At 32.2% G+C, this 25,111-nt stretch overlaps 1 protein-coding gene across 4 annotated transcripts in view; it reads left to right on the top strand.

Annotated features, from left to right (window-relative positions):
• The window catches only part of Zeb1 (zinc finger E-box binding homeobox 1), a 164,180-nt gene that overhangs the window by 131,473 nt on the left and 7,596 nt on the right, over positions 1-25,111 (top strand). For 2 of the 4 annotated variants that reach the window (XM_027928470.3, XM_071599908.1), the window contains exons 3-7: positions 2,676-2,738; positions 13,280-13,441; positions 16,597-16,799; positions 18,631-18,736; positions 22,703-24,507. In XM_027928470.3, the coding sequence (XP_027784271.1) occupies positions 2,676-2,738; positions 13,280-13,441; positions 16,597-16,799; positions 18,631-18,736; positions 22,703-24,507 (2,339 nt within the window). The remainder of the gene's footprint in view (positions 1-2,675; positions 2,739-13,279; positions 13,442-16,596; positions 16,800-18,630; positions 18,737-22,702; positions 24,508-25,111) is intronic. The other 2 variants (XM_027928471.3, XM_027928472.2) reach the window with 2 other exon arrangements.

The following is a 25,111-nucleotide window of genomic DNA, read 5'->3' as shown; positions in this document are numbered from 1 at the left end:
TACTGCAATGATGAGAAGAGGAGAATGGAGACTTTTAGGTTTTATATTGTATGTAATAATGCTGAGAATAGATTCTAAAATATGTTAAATTTTCATCTAAAGAGCCTAGATTTTATCCCAAGCAAACATGAAGGAAGGAATAAGTGAAGAAATCATTTAAATGAATTCCAGACAGCTTTTTTTTATTTTTTATTTTTAGTTGTCAATGGATCTTTTTTATTTTATTTACTTATATGCAGCGCTGGGATGGAACCCAGGGTCTCACGCATGCCAGGCAAGTTCTGTACCACTGATCCACAACTCCAGCCCTAGACAGTTTTTTAATCATCTATAATAACTAAGTAGAAAAATAAATAATTTTAAAATGTCATTTCATTGTAATGCATTCTGTTGTTGTATATAAATTTTAAAAATGTCATTTTAACTTTTAACATCAGTGTTATAGTTCATCTTAACAAGTGATAAGTCTGTTTATATGAGGATAAATAAAGGACATAGATATATAATAATAAGTTACTATAATATCATCATTTAATTGCCCAGCTGGCATACTGTTTTTTATTTTGGTTTAAGTAGGTGCACTGGAGAGGAAAAAAGGGTAAGAGATATTAGAGGTTTACAGATATTTGGCAAACACTGGCATACATTCTTATTTTTGTAAACCCTTGATAAGAACTTTTAAATTATTAATTATTATGCTGATAATGAGAATTTTTTAGAAGTTAATCACATAATTATCTTGATGTTTTTATGTTGGTCTAAAATGATTTGTACTTATTTTAACTATTTTTCATATAGTGATCATCTTTAAATATTAGTATAAAAGCTAAAATCTGCTAAATAATGTACCTACTAATCCAGAGCACTTAAAGAAATACATTTAATGCAAAGATATTTTACTTAATTAGTGCTGTTTCTCAAAGAGAAATTTAATATCAAGATTTTTCAGCTGACATATTTAGTGAGGTTTGTATGTGGTGCAGATACCTATATTATGTTTAAAATATTCTGATTAGCCAGGAACAGTGGTTCATGCCTATAATCCCAGCGGCTCAGGAGGCTAAGGCAGGGGATCAGGAATTCAGAGTCATCTTCAGCAACTTAGAAGGCCCTAAGCAACTTGGCGAGACCCTATCTCAAAATTAAAAAATGAAATGGGCTGGGGGTGTGGCTTAGTAGTTAAGCACCCCTGGGTTCAATTATCAGGATCAAAAATTAATTAATTAAAATTATTCTGATTTTAATTAGAACATATACTCTGCTACAGTTAAAAGAGCAGTTTCTAACTCCTTCATGTCTTCTAATATATTCATGTGTTCTTAATAAACTTTCATGATAAATAAAATGTGCCCAAATATATAAAACATTTTGCCAAAGTATGCATTTATAATATAAAATATTTACTCTGAATCTATTCTGTATTAAATACATTAAATAGCCTGTTTTGAGATATTAATCTCAAACAGAGGTGGGAAGGGAGAATCACAAACATGTAGAGTTCCTCTAAGGAATAGAGTAGAAGAAAAATTATAGTGCCTTAGATGTTTGCTTTGGGCACAGTGACATTTGGTTTAGTCTTTCTAGTTTTCTAGTGCAGAAGTGTGTAATGGAAAGGGCTCTGAAGTCAATCATATCTGCATACAAATTCCAGTTCTCCCATCTAATAGCTGTGTGTCCATAGGCAAATTATTTAACTTCTCCAACCCTCAACTTTTGTTTTGCTTTTTCAGTTTATAAAATAGATTGTTATGACTGGACACAGTGGTGCACACCTGCAATTCCAGCAGCTTGGGAGGCTGAGGCAGGAGGATCATGAGTTCAAAGCCAGCCTCTGCAACTTAGTGAGGCCCTAGGGCGTATCTCTAAAACTATTTTTAAAAAAGGCTAGGGATGTGGATCATTAGTTAAGTGCCCCTTAGATCAATCCCCAGTACCCACCCACCCCCAAAAAAGTTGTTATGAAGGTTAAAAGAAACAAGTTTATGAAACATTTAGCAAAGTACCTGGACCACAGAAATATGTGCTTTGGAAAATAAATGAAAAAAAAATCATACTAACTATAGATATAGCTCTTTTCCTAAAATACTACTAAAATCCTAGTATGCTTAGGCAGGTTGAACATTCATAATCTGAAAATCCAAAATTTGAAATTCTTTGAGCACTGACATGACACCACTAGTGGTTCACACCTGACTTTATGTGACAGATCACAGTAAAAATGTAGGCACCCCAAAAACACTGTAAGAAATTATGTTCAGGCTATGTGTATAAGGTATATCTGAAACAAATGAGTTTCACATTTAGACTTGGGTCCCATCCCCAAGATAACTCATTTATATATGTCAATATTTAAAAATCTGAAATTCAAAATGCTTCTGGTCCCAAGCATTTCAGATAAAGGATACTAAACCTATAACTCTAAAATATGTATAATTTCAGAATCATATCTAAATCTGCATTGATATCTTAGATTTGTCTAAGACATCTTTGTGTTTTTGACAAAACTAACTGCTTAATACTTCTATAAAGCACTGCTTTCCAACAGTACAGTCCCATATATGTAAAAGAAAAAAATCCAAATTAAATATAATCTGAACTAATTCTTTTCAGATTTCTAGAAGCTAAAATGTTTGTGGCAAATACGTCTCTTTTAATCCCCTGTTCTTTGATTTCAGCAGGAAAGGAAGGGCAAGAAATCCTGGGGCCTGAAGCTCAGGCAGATGATGCAGGATGTACAGGTACTCTTGCCATTTTCTCATACTATAGCCTTTGAAGGAGGTCTTTTGTGACACCAGTTTTTGCATTTGTGAATCCTGAATTTAATTTATTTCCTCCCCTTTTATCTGTCCTCCTAAAATGTTTAAGTAGGCATTTGGAGCACTACATGAAAAGTTAGAAATTAATATTCTTTAAATACAGTGTAAATTTACAGATTTACATAATATAGCATATTTTCAATCTATAAATATGACCAGTGTAATCTACAAATCATACAAAAGCTTTTACAATTTGAATTTATATCAAATTTTTTACCAAAGTTATAGAAAGAAACATCTATTGACTATATTTTGAGTTTCATTATTAGTTTCTGGTATCAGCTTTGAATTGCCCACAAGACAGACAGCAGAAGAGGAAAAAAATAAGCAATTATCAGGGTTATGTACAAACCAGATGAGAATCATGAATATTGCTGAGTTGAGTGAACATATCACAAAAAATACAAGAGAATCAAATTTTTTTCTTACAATTTCTATATAATTGATTCAGATTAGGTTTAAGAAGCAAAAAAGTAAATGGAAAACTTAAATCAGATCTCATGTATAATTGTACCAGAGACATTTTATTGTGTCCCTCATGTCAGGTAGAACTATTAGAATGTAAAATTAAAAACTGAATTCCAAATTATTAAAATATTCCCCTAAAATAATATACTTAAAAGTAGTATATTTTGTGTATTCAGGCATATATTTTTAACTCTTGATATTAAAATTTTCAGTTTACTGAAAAGTTGAACGAATGAATGCTTTCCATCTGAATGCAATACTTGTTAACATTTTTGCTGAATTTTCCACTATACATGTATTAGTTGAACCGTTTCTTAGTAAATTATAGAAATCATGACATTTCATAATTAATCTCTAATAAATAAGTACCTTTTCTTATGTAACAAAATCAGCCTTCATGTATCTCCAGCAAACAATACATTCTCTTATATAATAAAACTGATAGTAATTCCCTAATAATATAGTAGTCCACATTCAGATTTTCTCAACTGTTCCCCAAATGTCTTTTATAGCCTTCTTTAATAAAGTAGCTTCTTATATTAGTGCATTATAATTATAGATATTGTCAGGTTCATTTTGACATACTCATAAATGCATATAACATAATTTACTCCTTTTTTGTCTCCAATACTACCTCCTTTCCTTCCCTTCTCCCTCCACTTGATCTTCTTCCTGTACTCTATGCTTCTTCCTTCTGTTAATTTATTTTTTTTAATTGGTGCATTATAGTTATACATATAAGTTGATTCATTTTGATATATTCATACATATACATAGCATAATTTGGTCAATTGCATTCTGCAGTTCCTCCCTTTTCCCATGGTTTCTCCCTCCCCCTCAATTCCTTTCTTTTCTGTGCTATTCTCCCTCATATTTTCATGAGAACCCCTTTTTAAAATTTCTTTTCTCTAGCTTTTGCAAATGAGAGACAACATTCAGCCCTTCACTTTGAGTTAGGCTTATTTCACTTAGCATTATGTTCTCCAATTTCCATCTGTTTATCAGCATATGACATAATTTCATTCTTCTTTATAGCTGATTAAAATTTCATTGTGTAAATATACTGCATTTTTTAAAATCTGTTTGTCTGTTGAGGAACACTTAGACCATTTCCTTAACTTAGCTATTGTGAATTGTGCTGCTGTAAACATTGGTATTGGTATGCATTTATCACTACAATATGTTCATTTTGTTCTTTTGGATAAATACAAAGAAGTGGGATAGCTGGGTCATATGGTAGGTCCATTCCTAGGCTTTTGAGGAATCTCTGTACTGCTTCCAGAGTGGTACTACTAATTGGCAGTCCCACCAACAATGCATGAGTGTACCTTTTTTTCTTATAGCCTCATGAGCATTTATTTATATTCTTGATGATTGCCATTCTAACTGGATTGAAATGAAATCTCTGTGTAGTTTTGATTTGCATTCTCCTTATTTCTGTTTTCATATATTTGTTTGCCATTTGCAATTTTTCTTTTGAGAAATATCTATTTAGTTCATTTGCCCATTTATTGATTGAGTTATTGTTTTTTGATGGCAAATTCTTTGAGTTTTCTGTGTATTTGGGATATTAATCTCCTGTTAGAAGAGTTAAAATGATTCTCTTCTCATTTTAGGCACTTTCTTCATGATCTTAATTGTTTCCTTTGTTGTACAGAAGTTTTTTAATTTAAAGTCATTACACTTATTGATTCTTCATTTATTTCTGGAGCTTTAGGAGTCATTAAGGAAATCAGTGCCTAAACCAATATGTTGGAGTTGACCCTGTTTTCCTTCAGCAGTTGCAGGGTTTCTGGTCTAACACTTAGGTCTTTCATCCAATTTGAGTTGACTTTTTTATTTAAGGAGAGAGAAGTTTCATTCTTGTACATATGGATATCCAGTTATCCCAGTACCATTTATTTAAAAGGCCATGTTTTTTTCCCCTTGTGTTTTTGGTACCTTTGTCAAGGATCAGATGTCTATCTATGAAGATTTGTCTTTGTGTCTTTCTTTCTATTCCATGGGTTTTTATATTTATTTTTATGCCAGTATCATGCATTTTTTGTTACTGTAGCTCTGTAGTATAATTAGAGATCTGGTATTGTAATGCCACCTGCATCACTCTTATTGCTCAGTCTTACTTTGGCTATTCTGTTTTTTTTTTTTAATTCTTCTATATGAATTTTAGAACTTTTTTCTAGTTCCATGAAAAATGTCATTGGCATTCTGATAGAATCACATTGCATCTGTATATTGCTTTTAATAAGATGGACATTTTGACAATATTAATTCTGCCTAGTCAAGAACATGGACATTTTCCCATCTTCTGAGGTCTTCTTCAGTTTCTTTCTTCGTGTTTCGTAGTTTCCATTATAGAGGTCTTCCACTTCCTTGGTTAGATTTATTCCCAAGTGTATTATTTGAGATTATTCTAAATGAAATTGTTTTTGTGGTTTCTTTCTTAGCAGATTCCTTATTGGAGTTTAGGAAAGCTATTGATTTTTCTGTGTTGATCTTATATCCCACTACTTTCCTGAATTTGTTGATCAGCTCTAAAAGTCTTCCAGTGGAGTTTTTCGAGTCTCCTAAATATAGGATCATGTCATTGACAAACTTATAGTGTGACTACATCTTTTCCTGTTTATACCCTTTTAATTTCCTTCTCTTGCCTGATTTCTTTGGCTACAGTTTTAAAATTATATTGAATAGAAGTGGTGAGAGTGGATATTTTTGTCTTGTTCCTGATTTTGGAAGAAACGCTTTCAGTTTTTCTTCATTCACTATGTTGTTGGCTTTGATTTTGTCATATATAGCCTTTATGATATTAAGTTCCATCCATCCCTAGTTTCTTCAGTGTTTTTATAATGAATGAATGCTGGATGTTGTATCTGTTGAGATGATCATGTGATTTTTGTGCATTCTATTTATGTGATGAATTATGTATATTGATTTGCATATGTTGAACCAACCTTACATTCCTGGGGTGAAACCAACTTGATCGTAGTGTACATTCTTCTTAATATATTTTTAAATGTGAGTTGCTAATATTTGTTAAGTATTTTTGTGTCTGTTCAGAGATAATGGTCTGTAGTTTTCTTTCCTTGTGTGTTTTTCTCTGGGTTTGATGTCAGGATGATAATGGTTTCATGGGATGAATTTGGGAGTTTTCCCTCCCTTTCAATATCATGGAATAGTTTAGGAGAATTGGCATTAGATCTTTGTAGGCCTGCTAGAGCTCAACTGAGAATCCATCTGGTCTCGGGCTTTACTTTGTTGGAAGGCTTTTCATTACTGCTTCAGTCTCATTACATTATATCTGTCTGTTCTGGTTTTTAATATCCTCTTCGTTCAATTTGTGTAAGTCATATGTTTCTGGATATTTGTCAGAGTCTTCCAGATTTCTCATTTGTTAGGTATTATTCTAATAATTCTCTGGATTTCAGAAGTATCTATCATTTCTAATTTTGTTGATTTGGGTCTTTTCTTTCTTGGTTAGTTTGGCTAAAGGTTTATCAATCTTGTTTATCTTTTCAAAGAATCAGTTCATTGTTGCATTAATCCTTTATTTTTTAATTTTTTGTCTGAATTTCATTAATTTTGGCTCTGATCATAATTATTTCCTGTCTTCTACTAGTTTTAGAATGAGTTTGCTCTTGGTTTTATGGGGCCTCGAGATGTAACATTAGACTATTTATTTGGCATCTTTCTGTTTTTTTTTGTTGTTGTTGTTTTTATTTATATTTTTCCAAGTGGGCACTCAATGCAGTAAACTTTCCTCTAGAGCTACCTTCATACTGTCCCAGAGATTTTGATATGTTCTATTTCTGTTCTCATTTGTTTCTAAGAACTTATTTATTTCTCCCATTTTCTATGATCCTGTCCTCATTCAGAAGTATATTATTCAATCTCCATGTGTTTAAATGGTTTCTATTTTATATCTTTGTAATAATGTCAAATTTTATTCTATTATGATCCAATAAAATTCAAGGAATTATCTACCTTTATTTTTTGTATTTATGTCCTAAAATATTATCTATTTTGGAGAAGGTTCCTCCTGAGTCTTTGTATCAATTAGTATTTGTTTTATTTAAGTAAGTACACCAGAATTTGGGGTATAAATATTTATAATCATTGTATCTTGTTATTTGATAGTTTTTTAACCAGTATGAAGTAACTTTCTTTGTCTCCGGACTTATTTTGGCTTGAAGTTTACTTTGCCAGTTATGAGAGAGGCTACTCCTGCTTGCTTTCAGTCTCCATTTGTATAATATATCTTTTTCTATCTTTCACCTATAGCCTGTGGATGTCTTTCAGGCATAGATATTTTTATCACATAGTTTTAATTAAGTTTTCTCTTTTTCTTTTGTGTTTTAACATTTATAGTTGTGTTTTTTCTTTTAGCTTTGTAGTACACTTCAGAACTATTCCATAGAGCCTTATAAATTGTCTTCACTATGGAAGTGTGGTTTATGGTTACTAAGTGTCAAAAACAGATTTTCATCTATAATATAAACATTATCACTCCCATATTTGTCAGTCAGTTCCATAAAAAAAGAGTAAATCTTTATTATTATTAAAGATGAATTCCAAATTGTCAGTTCCATTAAATAAAGAATCTTTGTTATTATTAAAGATGAATTCCAAATTAATTAATAATAGAGTATCATGATTTGTGGTATCTGTACAGCCCAAGACTTTATATTCTTCTCTTAACATGGTTTTGTTAGCTTGCATGAATAATGTATTCACATATGCTTGCTATTAAATATTTGTCATGATAACCTGCAGATTATATAAAATATTAAAACTGGATGTTTATTAGTAAAACAGTAATGTTTAATGAACACAAAACAATGCTGTTTAGTACTCTTTTACCTCATGTTAAACTTTGATGACTTGTAAATACTATATTACTAGAGTTACAGAAGACCATTTGCCCTTCCAAACAAAATTCTGTCAAAAAAGATTTATACTTCCAAGTTTACAGTATTTTATCTTGCAGTTTTCTCTTCACTATAAATATGAATTCTTTCAGGTTGAAGTACTGAGTAATACATAAATTTTCTAAAAAAACAAAAAAGAAACCCACATCTGGAAGACACAGTGACCTTGTATTAACTACTTGCTGCTGTAGTGTCAGGCCTCCCCCACCCACAAGAAGTTGATCCCTGTTGCCTATTTCCCTGGAACCCTGGGAAGATTTAGGAGCAAGAAAATATTTAATAAAGCTCCACTAAGTGTAGCTTTAAGGAACAAAAGATGAAAATTGAACTTTTGAGACTTTAGAGCAGTTAAACTTTAACATTATATTTTGCCTTTGCTTTTGTTACTTCCTTGACTACTAATGAATAACATGCTGACAAAAACATTGTATGTATGTCACTCTCACTAGTTCAGAACCTTGTCAGATCTTTCCTATAGCTTGCTTACTTTCACTGTTGATGAAATTAAGAGAATTGTTGATTCAACTTATTCACCAAAAACATGTTTGCTTCTTCCAAGCATCCATTTTGTTGTTGTTATTGTTGTTGTTCATATAGTTAACAGTTTTATAAAGTTTTAAAAACAGAGGGTAAAGATTGCAGGTTACTGAGAATAAAATTTGTGCCTGGGGAGGGAGGGAGGGAGGAGGAGAGAGAGAAAAAAAATTTTTATATTTATGTTAAACATTCTCTTTCTCTAATTTGTGATTATACTCTATAATTCTACACTTTCACAGGTGAATATAGTTCTATAATCCTATACTTTGATGATTAGCTCTTGAATTTTTACTTATTTTATTATTATTATGTGTCTCTGTGTATTTGCTCATCTTCCTAATCTTTAAAGACCAGTATCAATCTTAAAGACCAGTAAATTTGCTTTGTAATTGACCTTTTCATGATGTGCTCTGCCAAAACTTTAAATTTCATGGGTAAAACTGCAGAGTTTCTGATTTCCATTGAAATTGGGCTTGGTAATGCAGATTCATGGAGATAGTGTTGTTTAGTGGAAAGACTCCAGAATTTGATGTCAGACATCTAATACTAAAGCATGTGTTCTGATGGTAATACTTTTTTCCTACATGATCTTGGAAAAGCTATCTAACTTTTCTAACTCACATCTGTTTTATTGAGAAACAGATGAAGGTTAGAAAACAGTTTTTAATTTTGAAATTATAATGCTTTAAGGAAAACAACTAAAAATTGTAGCACTTAACTACATACTGGGTACAGTACTAATAAGCATGTTGCTATATTAATTTAATCCTCATAACAACACTAAGAGTTATTGTTATTATCATCTAAATTTTATAGTATGTAAACAATTATATACAGCTCACAAATTTCTTAATGGGCATATAATTTTCATCTTAAATGTAAGTAGTGGCAAACAATTTCTAGCATATTAAAAACATTGACTTTTTAATACCATTCTTACATGTGAAATATATAACAATTTAATAACTACTATCAGTCATTTTTTAATAAATGAATAAACTCTTTAAGAGTCAGAAATATCATATCATAATGTTTACTCCTTAAACTCATATTTGCCCTCCATCTACCCTATAGAATTTATGATAATGTGATATATAATTCCTGTTTGCAGGAACTTTTTATCAACTCAATTTCTTTAAAAGAAAGGCACATATTTAAATTGAAATTCCTTTTTAATATCCAGGGACCACAGGAATATTAAAGTTTAAAAATATTATGGATTTATCATTTATTAATAGTTCCTAGCTGATCACAACATAAATATATTACACATTTTAATAAATAATTGTTAGATATTATTAAAATGAGATTAATAAGCTAAAGATTTTCTATTTACTTCATATAGTATATTACTATTACTTCTAAAAGGGAAAGTATTCAGCATTAATTCTGTTTCTGGTTTTTGTTTAGCACTGAGATAACTTTATTCCCAAATAAAAAATAAATAAATAAAAGTTTTATAACTTACTCAGTTCTTTATACAGCCTCAGAATTATATGCCAAGAGTTGTGTTTGTTAATAAAAATGTTTTAATATCCTAGCACTAACAATTAAGTTAAGTTCCCCTTCAATTATGTTGAGAAGAAACAATCAAAGCCACCTAATTTGCAAAAAGATTTGTTTCCCAGTCATTAGAATCTTGCATGTTCTGAGACATATAACAGATAGGCTCTGTCAATACTTGCTTATCAAATTACTTGAAATTATACTTTTTTGGACCTTGCTTTACTTATCTTTCTTAGTGAGAGCACTTTTTCCCCCACTGGGGATATTGAGTATGGTTAACTTCAGTAAATTCTTGCTAAAATAATTTTTTAAATTCTTTTATCTGAAGACATGTATTAACTATCTTTTGATAAATTCCTTAGTTTACCCAATTTCTGGGAAATTTCCACCTACTAACCTAACTAGCAAAGCCAATTTTCACTGTCATGCCAGTCAGTCAAATAATAAGAAAAAAACAAAGGATGTTCTAATTTTTCCAATTAAAATTAATGTGTATTTATACATTTTGAGTAATTTTATAAACATTTCTTCAATAAAGAAATGGTTGAGGAATATATAAATAATAAATAATAAAAGAATATGTAAAGTGTAAATAAATACATCCTAAAAAATAGGTCATTCTTTAATGAAGTTAAAATTAAGACAGTATAATCTAATCTAATTCTTATAAGTCGTAAAAATCTTATGTCTCTTCAAATGCACACATTTAGAACCTGTCAATATACAGGTAAGCTTATATGTAACTTACTGAAGAAATAAAATTCATTTATAAAATACAGACACATAGTTCTGAAAAATCTGTGCTATTTATAAACTCATTAACCTAATAGCTAGTATATATGTAATTTTTGTTAAAAGGATGTTGAAAATATTAACATTTTATAAGATGTAGATTGCTAAATTGAAAAAAAATTGTAACAGTTTGATAAGAATAGCTTTAAGTCTTAAGTCTAACTGTATGGCATCTATGAGGAATCACATAAAATATAAATTTCATTCTGACCTTTTATCTAATTTGAAAAAAATGAAATTGCATTGAAAACACTCTGCCTCTGACAAGTACTACTTTAGCTATTCAAAAATACTTATTCTTCCAGCTAACAACAGATCACAGGAATGATGTTTGAGAATGTTGTCACTTTGTTCCTGTCAGTCTCTTTAAGAGGAGTGAACAATTTAGTAATACTTAGGAGTACAACCCCTGAAGTTTTTTCCTCTATATTATTGTATAGTTGATAATAGCTTTCCAATCAGGGTTAAACAACTCCTAATTCCATTGCCATGCTTTGCACCTAATAAAAACCCATATACCAGCCTCTTTATATCAGAGGTATAAAGTCCTTTCTAGAACATAAAAAAAGAAAATGCATGCAAACAGGAAAGAGTGGAAGACTATAGTGGTTTTATCTTGTTTCAATTAATGAGTAATTAAGGTTTTCCCCAATCATTATTTTGAACTTTTCTCTTTGGCACCATAGAGATTTTTATACTGCAAGGCAATATACCCTATTAATGTAATGAATGGAGGGAATAATATGTCTTTTCTCTCTCTTTTTTTTTTTCTCTTAAGAACAGGAGAGTAAAGAATACTGTAGAAAAGGGAGGGCAGGCAGAGAACTTTCAGTATGCTAAGAGTATACATGGAAGTTGAGGATCTGGGAATTGATTCCCTCAAAATCAACTGTATCAGCTCACCTCTTAAAAAGTCTCCACTTGTGAGGAGGCACATGCCTGTAATCCTAGCAGCTTGGGAGGCTGAGGCAGGAGGATCTCAAGTTCAAAGACAAATTCAGCAAAAGTGAGGCCCTAAGTAACTCAGTGAGAACCTGTCTGTAAATAATACAAAGTAGGAATGTGGCTCAGTAGTTAAGTGCCCCTGAGTTCAATCCCCAGTCCCCCCAACCCCAGAAAAAGTCTTCACTTATTTTTGGCTCCATTAAACTGGCATGAATTAAATAATACACTTTTCAGTTTCTACCAGATGCTAAATAATTAATAGCCTATTGGCTGTATTATAATGGTGAAAATATTTGCGAATCACTATTATAACTATGTCATTATTCTCAGGTTTTAAATAGAAGTCATCATGAGGAGTTCACTTATACTACTGTTTAAGAGATTTAGCAAGAATTGTTTTAGTAACTGTCAAACAAAAGATGTCCATGCATCACCATTTTAATTTGGCCCAGTTTCAGTCTGCTGTGAAGTGCCATTTTATAAATTTAGAAATAACAGTTTAGTCCAAAGTCTATAAAGAAGTCAGCCATGAGACACTTGAGATTCATGCTACATTACAGTTACCACCAGTGTGGAGTAGACAATCTCACCTAGAGCCAGTGGAGGAAATGGAGGAAAACTGTAGTACACCAATACTGTTGTAAAAAGTAGGCAGCATTCTAAGCTAAGTTCTCAAAGGGAACTTAAACCTTTTACATTCAAGAAAAAAATTGCCATTCCTTAATCCCATGGCTTAATATTTATTGAAGCAGAAATAGAGAAAGAATAGACTTGTTTGAATAGGTCTTCTGGAGGAGGTAAAGAGCAATTTTTATTGATTTGATACCTGTGACTCTTATTAGAAGTCTTTCTAGCTAAAGATTAATATTAAAGCTATTTTCTAGGAAATCGCATAGCTGAACTGAAAGAGTGGTTTATATTGGAATGATTCAGATTTGAAGTATAACTATTATGATAGGTTGCTAAGAGGTGATTTTTGAGAACTAAGGTCTTCTTTTTTTCTTTGCTTTATCATTAAATGAGAAATAAGGTAATATTCCTTATCTATGTTTTGTTTATTAGTAAAATGGAATTAGAAGTGTAGCTCTAAAGCTTAAAAGGAACAGTGTAAGAATTTGAGATATTTTGACACTTGAAATGTATAATGCAAAAGGATTTCTCAATAAATTACAAAAAGATAGTAGAATTCATTTTTAGTTTTCAGTAAATTACTTAATCTCAAACAATTTCTTATTTTACAAAAACTTCACAACTTGGTAATAAAATTGCTTAAGAATGCATTTCCTTTAGTAAAAGATGATGACTGCGACTCAGATGCAGAAAATGAGCAAAACCATGATCCTAATGTTGAAGAGTTCCTGCAGCAACAAGACACTGCTGTCATTTATCCTGAGGCACCTGAAGAGGACCAGAGGCAGGGCACACCAGAAGCCAGTGGTCATGATGAAAATGGTAATTGGAATTTAATACTTGTTTTTCTTTCTCTTTAAAGGATTATTTTTTTCTGTTACTGTACTGTGGAAACCTAATCTACTATGGAGAATACTTTTGAGAACCAAGTTATTTCAAGTTCCTATAGGGAGTTGTATGTTTTATTAATGGGACATTGTCCTTTATAACAGTGCAATATTAAATTATTGGCTGTTCATGTGTGTAGTGTTAATGCTCCTGCATGTAAAATGCTTAGAATGGTTCCTGGACATGAATTTCCACTTATTCAAATGGCAGCGGGCAGCAGAAATGAGAACTAGGATGATTCTTATTGTCCTTCAGCTGTTTTCCACTATTCTTTTAGTAAGTGAAATAGTCATGTGGTTCAAAACATACTAATTTGGAGATAGTAGTTTTTTTATATATACTTTAGTGTGCTCTGATATGAACACTTAGTGCATTAAAAATGGAGAAAACACAGTTTAAAAATGTGTTCTGCACTCCTGAGAAAAAATAGGCTGTCATTCTACTCTTCTAAGTGTAAAAAAAAGATGAAAATAGCATTAAAATGTTCCTATAAGAAATTTTATACGAGATCTATACCAAGACTAGGAAGGTATTTGCAAAAGTTAAGTATTTGTAAAGATTAATATTCTACATATGGCTTTCTTTATTCAGGGTTTCCAGTTGAGTGTATACATTTAGCTTCATATTCAAATAATCAATTAACTTTGAAGACTTTAGATAAAATTGAGAACTATGGTATAAAAACATATATTCCAAGTCAAAAAGTCAACTATATATTTTTTAAATCAGGAATGAACTCTGAAAAGCAGAGCCAAAACAGAAGTTTCTTACAGAAGTTTCTCTCTGAAATGGATAGAATCTTAATTTTTTAAAATTTTTAGTAGATTCAACATGTCCCCTGTACTCTTTTCTCACAAATTATAAATAGGCAAGACTTTCTTTAGAAAGTTGAGTTATTCTAAATTCTGAATCAATGGGGAACAAATACAAGGGATGTTTCAGAGGTTTTATATCAAGAAGTACTACCAGTCAGAAGTGTTAAGATATTTACCAAAGCAAACTTAGGATTTAAAAATTAAAAATTTTTGCTTTTTTAAAAATAGAAATATTCATTGTCATAGATACTTAAAGAAATGATAAACAGTTCAGAAAACATTTAGATATAGATTGGTTTTATTTTTTAGTATCATTGAATTACTACTTTAAGCTTATCATAGGAATTCTAAAAATTATCATTTCCCCTTTTATAACAAATCTTCATTACTAAAAAGTGATTTTTGAAAAACAAAATTTTGATATTTTTCAAAAATAGAGATAAGTACTTTCACTTATCTTTTAAACCTGCTCAGTCTATGCTCATTGTACCAAATATTCAGATTTACTTTTCATTGTTTTATGCTAGTACCTAAAAGAATGAATTCATATATCATATTGATTTATAAAAATAAGAACTCTCTGTTAAAGTATCATGAACAACCTGTCATTTTACCATATCATTATTATTTTGTTTATTGAATTGTAAGGATTAATCATGTCCAAGAAGAAAATAGAACATAATGAGAGTAGATCTATGACACTGGAGTAGGAAAATGAATTACATGATATTATAGTGCCAATAACAAATCACCCACAGTGACAGACTATGACTTTTGCCATTTTTAAAATCAACAAGTTGGACTAGGCATTCTAGCAAGGATAATAAGGTCCCGAATGTTGGCTCCTGCTGGCCTGTACAAATAGGAAATTCATACTGGATAACATACAACATGATTTCCTCTCCAAAGAAGGTGTCCATGTTAGAATCATCTCCAGCAGAAAGCTCTGGTTCATGTTGCCTTGCTAGCTGGTAACAAAAGATACCATCATAAACTCTGGAGCTTTGGTTATTTAATTTTATTTATACATTCAATACAAATTTCAAAATATTTGCCTAGCTACTTTCAGGTGATTTGTAGGCTGGTCTTTTAGAAAGACATTTAATTTATATGCATTTGAACTCCAATAAAAGAATATATTTGTGAAGAATTTGGCGATTACTATGAAATTGCCTTTGGTTGTCTTTTTTTCCATAAGGAATTCAAAATGAAAAAAGTGAAGATGATATTTGCAATAATGTGTCACTTATAAGCTTATTTTTTGAAGAAAATAAAATATACAAAACTACAAGTAGGTTTTTTTTTAGAGAGAGAGAGAGAGAGAGAGAGAATTTTTTAATATTTGGGTTTTTTTTTAGTTTTTGGTGGACACAACATCTTTATTTTATTTTTATGTGGTGCCGAGGATCGAACCCAGTGCCCTGCGCATGCCAGGCGAGTGTGCTACCACTTGAGCCACATCCCCAGTCCAACAAGTAGTTTTAATATCAATTAAGTATTACACTTTAAAGGATTGTTAGGCCTAGATGATAAACTCTATTTCACCCAGAATATTTTTATTTCTGCAAGATATGTGTATATTTATACCAATAAAACTACACCAAAAATTTGTCACTATATTTGATTAGAGAAAGGAACGTGGAGGACCATGCAGAGCATGTCTTTATGAACCAGGCCCAGATTTGGCCCCCATCACTCCTGCCCCTCCCATCCTCTTTCTTTTTAGTCTGAATTCAATCATGTGGCCACACCTAGCTGCAAGGGAGTCATGGAAACATAGTCTAATTGTGTGCTACTTATAGTTGTGTGACAATTTTATAGTGTCATTTTCAAATTCAAAAGAGTGAACCTCAAATAAATGATATACATTTGTTACTAAAAGAAAGATATTGTTGTAGAATGTAGTAAATGTAACATGTATACATTTATAAGTGTGACCCACATCCTAATTTTACTTTAGTTCCTTGTCCAGTTAACCATACCAAAAGAAGAGAATTGTGGTTTAGTTAAAAAAGATAAGGGACTTGAGAGTTAGCCTATGCTTGAATCCTTACTGTCACTACCTCACTTAAAAGTCATGCTTTTAAGTTATTGAACTTTTCTCAGCTTCACATTTTTTCCTTTATAAAATAGAGGTAGCAACTTTTGTATTGTTTTGAGGACTAAATATGAAATGGGTATCACAATATGTGGTACACAGCATATGGACTCAGTGTTATCTTTGGTAATATTTTTTGAATGTTTTAAATTTAAAATATGTCATTTCTTTTACAGGAACACCAGATGCATTTTCCCAATTACTCACCTGCCCATATTGTGATAGAGGCTATAAACGCTTTACCTCTCTGAAAGAACACATTAAATATCGCCATGAGAAGAATGAAGATAATTTTAGTTGCTCCCTGTGCAGTTACACCTTTGCATACAGAACCCAACTTGAGCGTCACATGACATCACATAAGTCAGGAAGAGATCAAGTAAGTGCAATGGCCAAGAGTTCACTAACTTTCCAAATTTGAGGAACTCAACCCTCAGTGAAAGGCAAGGATTTTCATATATTTCGAAGTGAAAAGGATGTACTAGACACTGTCTTGACTGAAACCTTATAAAAATGAAAGTGATAATTGTAGTTTTCATTTCCAGGTAAGATATTATCTTGTTTTGCTTATATCATAACTAAAACTCCTCAGAGGTTAGGTTTTGGTTGCATTCTACTAAAATGTTGAGTGTAGAAAAATAGTAGTTAAATAAACTACATGACCAATTTGAGAAGACAAATTTTTAAAGATTAATTTTCTTTTAACCAGTGACTATTAATCCTCAGAAAGTGATTCATTCTTTTCCTATAGTGAGAGACTATAACTCCTCTAAGAATCTAAAGTGTATAGTTTTTATCCTAAAGACTCAGTTTTCGTATGATTGTTCTGATTCGGTGTCACTGTGTCCCATTTTATAGAAGCATACACTAAGAGTATTTTGTAACTCTTAAGTTACATTTAAATTCTTGGCTTTGTTTTTAGGATTAAAGCCAATGACTGATTATCCTTTTTTAACAAGCTCCTTATAGCTACCATGTATCAATGATCAACTTAATATTAATTTAACTTGAAGCAGAAAACTGCCTGCCATGTCTAAGAAACAGCAAGGAGATAAGTGTGAATAAAGGGAAGAAAGATAGGTGAAACCAGAGAAGTACTGGGGGCCAGATGATATAAGCTGTTATGCAGGGTAAGATAAAGATTTAATTTTATTCTAAATTGTGATAGGAAAACTTTTGAAGGATATTGGATTTTTTTTAAGGAACCACTGATTATTGGATGGAGACAGAGAGAAAAGAATGGAAGCAGGGGAAATATTTAGTGTTTTGATATAATCCAGGACAGAGGTTGTATGGCAGACATGACATAGTGAAGGATTTTGGATTGAATCTACATTCAGATGGCTTACAAGGATTGGTTCAGGGTATTAAGGGTAAGAGTAATCAAAGATAATTCCAAAGATCAAGGCTAAGCAATAACTGAATGAGGTTTCTATTCACAAAGGTAGGAGATGCTAGAGACGGAGATAATTTGCTGGAGGGAAATTAATAAGAGTTTGGTATAAATCATGTTAAGTTTCATCTGCCTAGTACCTTACAGTTGACATTATCAAAGAAGCAGTTGGTGATGCAAGTCTGTAGAGAACTGTGCTCTCATAAGATGAATTGAAGGGTGCCTGACTGAATAAATCTGAAATGAAATACATACAAATGAAAATTTGAGAAACCAAGAAGAAAGCTATCATAATCACATGTGGATGAAAAAAAGGAACATATTTTTAAAAACCATCAGATTAAAGTACATTTTGGAAATATCAAACATAAAAAAGAGAGGATTATAATACTGGTGAAAGCCCAGGCTTTTCTTCTCTTCAATACCTTTTTCTTCTGTTGAGTAACTGTGCTTTAGATAGATTCTTAAATATTCATGGACTTGATTATCTCTAAATTAGAATATAGACAAGATAATCTCTAGTTCCTAGTAAAATACATATTACTTTATTTTTGTTCAATACTATATTGCTTCGTTAAGTATGACTCTAATACTTTAAATTAATCTAGATTTTTCCCTGTGTCAGAACTCTGTTCCCACTGTCACCATCCTTTTGGGTAATAATTTCAAATGTTATATTTTTGTGACTGCAATTTGAGAACTTTAAGAATCAAAACAGTCATCAGACTCACTCAAAATATTACTTTAAACACATTGGATAGTCTTTATGTCTAAAGTTCTTTTGCTTTACAAATAAAATACCAATTTTCTCTTACAGAGACATGTGACGCAGTCTGGGGGTAATCGTAAATTCAAGTGCACTGAATGTGGAAAAGCTTTTAAATACAAACACCACCTAAAAGAGCACTTAAGAATTCACAGTGGTAAATATTTGTTTTATGTCTGCATACTGAATATCAGCATGTGATAATAAATAAATCTAAGCTAATTTGATCTTACATATATGATCAAAAACTACTTTTCTTTTTAGTATAAAGACTAATATGGAGAAATTTTCTTTTAATAAGTGGTATTGTATTATCATTTAACCTTTGACTAAAGTATATGAAGTTAATATAAAATGACACATACTCCAAATTTCCTAATCAGAAGATAATATATCATGTCTTAGCCAATATAGCCTAAGACTACTTAATCATTCTTGTGAATGTGAATTTTATTGCCCCTTTTGTAAAGAGTTGAGACTTTAGAATGAAATAAGGAGGTGAAAATGGCCTTTATAGAAGGAAGTTAGAAATGGAACTCAAGATGAGAAAATCATGCAGAGGTGATATAGAGTTAGTGAGTGAGGCAACATGAGGGGAAAGAGAACTACAGCACTGGTGAGACTCTTTTTAGTTACACATGAAGGTAGAATCCATTTTAACATAATTATAAAAGCATGGAATATATCTTATTCTAATTCAGTCTCCAGTATCTCTCCTTGCCCTTCCCTCCCCATCACCCTGCTGCTTTCCCTCTAGTGATCTTTCTGCCATTTACCCATAGTTATATTTTAAATGATTTCTTATGTATTGATATACACAACGGTGAGATTCACTATGATATGTTCATATATGTACACAGGAAAGTTATTTCAGATTCATTTCATTTTGATAGGTTTATAAAGCTTATCAGTACCTTTGGCTTTAAAGTAAGTATTGGGTAAACTTTTCCTCACATTGATAAAGTATCAATGTAATTCTGAACAATAAGAATAATGAAAACTAGGGACTGGGGTTGTGGCTCATTGGTAGAGTGCTTGTCTAGCACTTGTGAGGCTCTGGGTTTGATCCTCAGCACCACATAAAAATAAATAAAGAAATGTCCAACTACAATTAAAAAAAAGAATAATGATAACTAGAATTTGTTGAATACTTAACTATGTGTGGCCACTTGTTAATTATTTGCATACATTAACTTTTATAGTTCTCAAATAACCCTAAGATGTTCATTCTGTTATTTTGTGTGTGGGGGGGGGGGGAGGGGATTGAACCTAGGACCTTACTGTGCTATTATTTCTCTTTTTTAAAATCTTTTTTTTAAACTTTAATTTGTTATATATGACAAAAGAATGCATTATAATTCATATTACAAAATTAGAGCACAGTTTTTCATATCTTTTGGTTGTACACAAAGCAGAGTCGCATCCTTCGTGTCTGCATACATGTACTTAGGGTAATAATGACCATCACATTCCACCATCTTTCCTACTCCTGTGCCCCGTCCTTTCCCCCCTTCCCTTTTCCCCTTTTCCCTATCTAGAGTTCATTTAATCCTCCCATTCCCCTTATTTCTCTTTTTGTTGATCAGAAGAGAACTTAATTAACTTGTCCAGGATCACTCAGCTAATACATGGCAAAGTCGGAACTCTGGTGGAAGCATCCTGATTCCGTTGTCATTGCCTTACCCACTGTACTTCTTAATTTCCTCTATTATAAAGAAATATCATGGATGCTTATCTTCCCCATATCTCTATAGGAAAAGACTCATGCAGCCCATCTAAAACTGTTATTAGATCATTTAAAATAGAGATATACTAGAACATATTCCTTCTTTTACCCCCATTAGAGACTTTTTATCTGATGGCATTTTGAGTATTGAATCCTATTCCAGGAATTGCTTTAGAAAGATATTGATAAACTGCAGAATATCCAGAGGTAGGCTTAACAGCAGGTAAGGGTTTTAAAAACTATGTCCTGTGAGGATTGTTTGAAAGACCTGGACATATTTAATCTACACAGGAAGATTCACAGAGAAGCTCTGTATCAATTTGAAGGTCTTATTATTCTATAATAGAATAAGTTAGACTTATTTTGTGTGACATCAGAAAAGCAAACTAGGTCATGAAAATATGCATTATAGCAAGCCAACTTTGGCTTAGTTGAGGACTGAGTAGATTTTAAAAGAATCACTAACCTTTGTTAAGGCCACACTGAGAGTTTTGCTATAGCATTTCATAACTCTCTAACATAATCCAGTGAAAATGTGTCTACATTTACATACCAAAATACTGAAGCTTGGAAAGTTTAAGAAAATAAACTTTTTTTGTGACGTGTGAGTCACAATTTGACTTCTGCAGAACCTGTCTAGGCTGTCTTCCATAGGGCTATCCTGTAGTCAATATCCTCCCCTTTATTTCACTAAGGAGCTTCAGCAAAGACTAACTGATGTCAAAAATAATATAGAGGAACTCTTTATTGAAAGGAGTCTTTCTAGAGGGATTCTTAGATCCCTTCCATTTCTAATATCTGATTCCTCAAATACCTATATTTCTGATAAGACATAACTCACTAGTTTTAATGTTGTAGCATTACACTTAAAACATTAGCAGAGCTTACACTGACTTTCTCCACTGCTTTTCCTGTTAACTCTTAAAAAGAAAGGAGGATTGTGAATATACTGTGTATACAACACTATGAAAAATTGTGCTCTATGTATTTAATAAGAATTTAATACATTCTGTTGTCATATATCAATAAAAAATAAATAAAAATAAAATAAAAAATAAAGGAGGATATAAGGGGCCTTATTGTAATGTTGGGGAGACAAATAAGAATCATCACATTTCATAGTTCTACAGTTAACCATCATTCATCCTAAAAATGTTTAATGAGTATCTTTGCTGTACTTTAATAGGTATAAAGGTTAAAAGGAAAAAAGGACAGAGGTTCTCACCTTATTGGAGCTGATAGTCTTTAAGTATAAATTATAAATTAATGAACTGAATTTGAACTAAAATGAACAGTTAGGTTTGTATGAAGATATTCTTTTTATCTTAGTTCTTCTCAAAATTATCCAAGTATCTCTGATGACCAAGGGGAATAAGTACCTTGTGTCTCTGGGGAGTCTAAAATAGCAGCTGAAAGGAGGTCTCCACATGCAAGAAATTTCTTTGACATCATGTGTCCTGATAATTCATCCAGATGTTATATTTTGCCCTTGCTATAAATCTGTTTTCATATACAAATAATGTTTTACTATAACCACTCACTAAAATTGACACTCTGGTGGGCTTTGTGTACCACTAGAACTTATCTCTGGGGATACATCTATTCCAGTTTAATAAGTAAGTAATTATAGGAATATCTTATATTGAAATTTTCCTCCATGAGGAAAGATATTTTCAAGGAAACCATATGGATATTGGAATTTTATAAACCAAGGATAAATATCCATAATCTTATGGGAGATTGTACTTACTTTTGTTTGTTCTAATATTAATTTATCCTAAATATAGTTGTTGAATAGAGTGAAATACTGAAAATTATGTAGGTTGGTGAGACAGGATATTAAAAAAATTACTTGAAAGGGTAGAATTAATTATTTTTGACATTTGAGTATTATTTGAAGTGAAAGGAGGACAGAAATGTTATATACATATATGCTAAGAAGATTCCCTGATTAGCACATGTAGTTCAGAAAAGATTTTATTACTGTTGATAATATTTATGTCATTGTTTAACTTAAAATGATGATTCTAAATAAAATACATGGTGCCAGGCATGGTGGCACATGCCTGTAATCCTAGCAGCTCTGGAGGCTGAGGCAGGAAGATTGTGAGTTCAAAGCCAGTCTCATCAACTTAGCAAAGCTGTAAGCAAATCAGTGAGACCCTGTCTCTAAATAAAATTTAAAAAGAGGCTGGGGATGTGGCTTAGTAGTTAAACAGCCGTGGGTTCAATCCCCAGTAGCAAAAAACAACAACAACAACAACAAAAAAAAACCATACATGGTAATTTTGCTTTTTAAACTTGATATTTCTTACTTTAGAGAAAATTTGGATACATAAAAATGTATATGTAATAATTGACTACGCATATAAATTGTTTGTTTGTTTGTTTGTTTAGGAGAGAAGCCATATGAATGCCCAAACTGCAAGAAACGTTTTTCCCATTCTGGTTCCTATAGCTCTCATATAAGCAGTAAGAAATGTATCAGCTTGATGCCTGTGAATGGGCGACCAAGAACAGGTCTCAAGACATCTCAGTGTTCCTCACCATCTCTTTCGGCATCACCAGGCAGTCCCACACGACCACAGATACGGCAAAAAATAGAGAATAAACCCCTTCAAGAACAACTTTCAGTAAACCAAATTAAAACTGAACCTGTGGATTATGAGTTCAAACCCATAGTGGTTGCTTCAGGAATCAACTGTTCAACCCCTTTACAAAATGGGGTTTTTAGTGGTGGTGGCCCATTACAGGCAACCAGTTCTCCTCAGGGTGTGGTGCAAGCTGTTGTTCTGCCAACAGTTGGTTTGGTATCTCCTATAAGTATCAATTTAAGTGATATTCAGAATGTACTTAAAGTGGCAGTAGATGGTAATGTAATAAGGCAAGTTTTGGAGAATAATCAAGCCAATCTTGCATCCAAAGAACAAGAAACAATCAATGCTTCATCTGTACAACAAGGTGGCCATTCTGTTATTTCAGCCATCAGTCTTCCTTTGGTTGATCAAGATGGAACAACCAAAATTATCATCAACTACAGTCTTGAGCAGCCTAGCCAACTTCAAGTTGTTCCTCAAAATTTAAAAAAAGAAAATCCAGTCCCCACAAACAATTGCAAAAGCGAAAAGTTGCCAGAAGATCTTACTGTTAAATCTGAGAAAGATAAAAGCTTTGAAGGAGGAGTGAATGATAGCACTTGTCTTCTGTGTGATGATTGTCCAGGGGATCTTAATGCACTTCCAGAATTAAAGCACTATGACCTAAAGCAGCCGGCTCAGCCTCCACTCCCTGCCCCAGAAGCTGAGAAGCCTGAATCCTCTGTTTCATCAGGTACGGGAGATGGCAGTTTGTCTCCTAGTCAGCCACCTTTGAAGAACCTGCTGTCTCTCCTAAAAGCCTATTATGCTTTGAATGCACAACCAAGTGCAGAAGAGCTCTCAAAAATTGCTGATTCTGTAAACCTACCACTGGATGTAGTAAAAAAGTGGTTTGAAAAGATGCAAGCTGGACAGATTTCAGTGCAGAGTTCTGAACCATCTTCTCCTGAACCAGGCAAAGTAAATGTCCTTGCAAAGAATGATGATCTGTCTCAATCCACAAATGAAAATGAATCCCAGGACAGCACAAGTCTACACAGTCCTCCGAAGATGACTAATTCTCCAGTTTTAACAGTAGGATCAACTGTCAATGGTTCCAGAAGTAGTACACCATCCCCATCACCTCTAAACCTTTCCTCAGCCAGAAATACACAGGGTTACTCATACGCAGCAGAGGGCGCACAAGAAGAGCCACAAGTAGAACCTCTTGATCTTTCACTACCAAAGCAACAGGGAGAATTATTGGAAAGGTCAACTATTACTAGTGTTTACCAGAACAGTGTTTATTCTGTCCAAGAAGAACCCTTGAACTTGTCTTGTGCAAAAAAGGAGCCACAAAAGGACAGTTGTGTTACAGACTCAGAACCAGTTGTAAATGTAATCCCACCAAGTGCCAACCCCATAAATATTGCTATACCTACAGTCACTGCCCAATTACCCACAATCGTGGCCATTGCTGACCAGAACAGTGTTCCCTGCTTACGAGCACTAGCTGCCAATAAGCAAACTATTCTGATTCCCCAGGTGGCTTACACATATTCAGCTACAGTCAGCCCTGCAGTCCAGGAACCAGCCCTGAAAGTGGTCCAGCCAAGTGGAAATCAGGTAAAAAAACAAACAAACAAAAAACTTCCTTAACCTGGTTGGCAAAATGTTAGCTTGACTAATTTCAGTTAACTTTTTCTAATTAAAAAAAAATCTGTCACTGTAGAGTCAAGTTATTTCTAAAGGAAAATAAGTCTACATTAAGTTTGCAGTAACTTTTGTGACAAGTCTTCAATTACTTACTAATCCAGGTTTTGGTATCAACTAACATTTGTGTTACTCTACTGTGAAAAATGATTTAAATATCATAGCTGGAGACCTATTTGAAGTAAGAAACAAAGAGAAAAGAAAAATTAGAATGCTCATTAATTGGATTTCTGTTTTTGTATTTAAATTCTCAAAATTAGTATTAGTTTCTGCCTTGATTATGATTATTAATAAATGAAAATATGTTCACACCAGACTTAGCCATCAGTTTTTATGTAAATAACACCTCTGTTTATGAAAAGCTTTAATTAAACACAGAACTCATCTGATATGTTTACTGATCATTTTATAAGCCATGAATAAATAAATGTTCAGTCATAATTAATATAAGACTGTGAATAAATAAGGCTGTGAATCTACATATGTATTTTTCTCTTTAATATTCTTGAAAAGTTCA

This window comes from Marmota flaviventris, chromosome 12 (assembly GCF_047511675.1).
Source record: "Marmota flaviventris isolate mMarFla1 chromosome 12, mMarFla1.hap1, whole genome shotgun sequence".
NCBI classification, from domain to species: domain Eukaryota; kingdom Metazoa; phylum Chordata; class Mammalia; order Rodentia; family Sciuridae; genus Marmota; species Marmota flaviventris.
The sequence above is the reverse complement of the archived record's forward strand: the minus strand, read 5'-3'. Positions and strand labels throughout refer to the sequence as shown.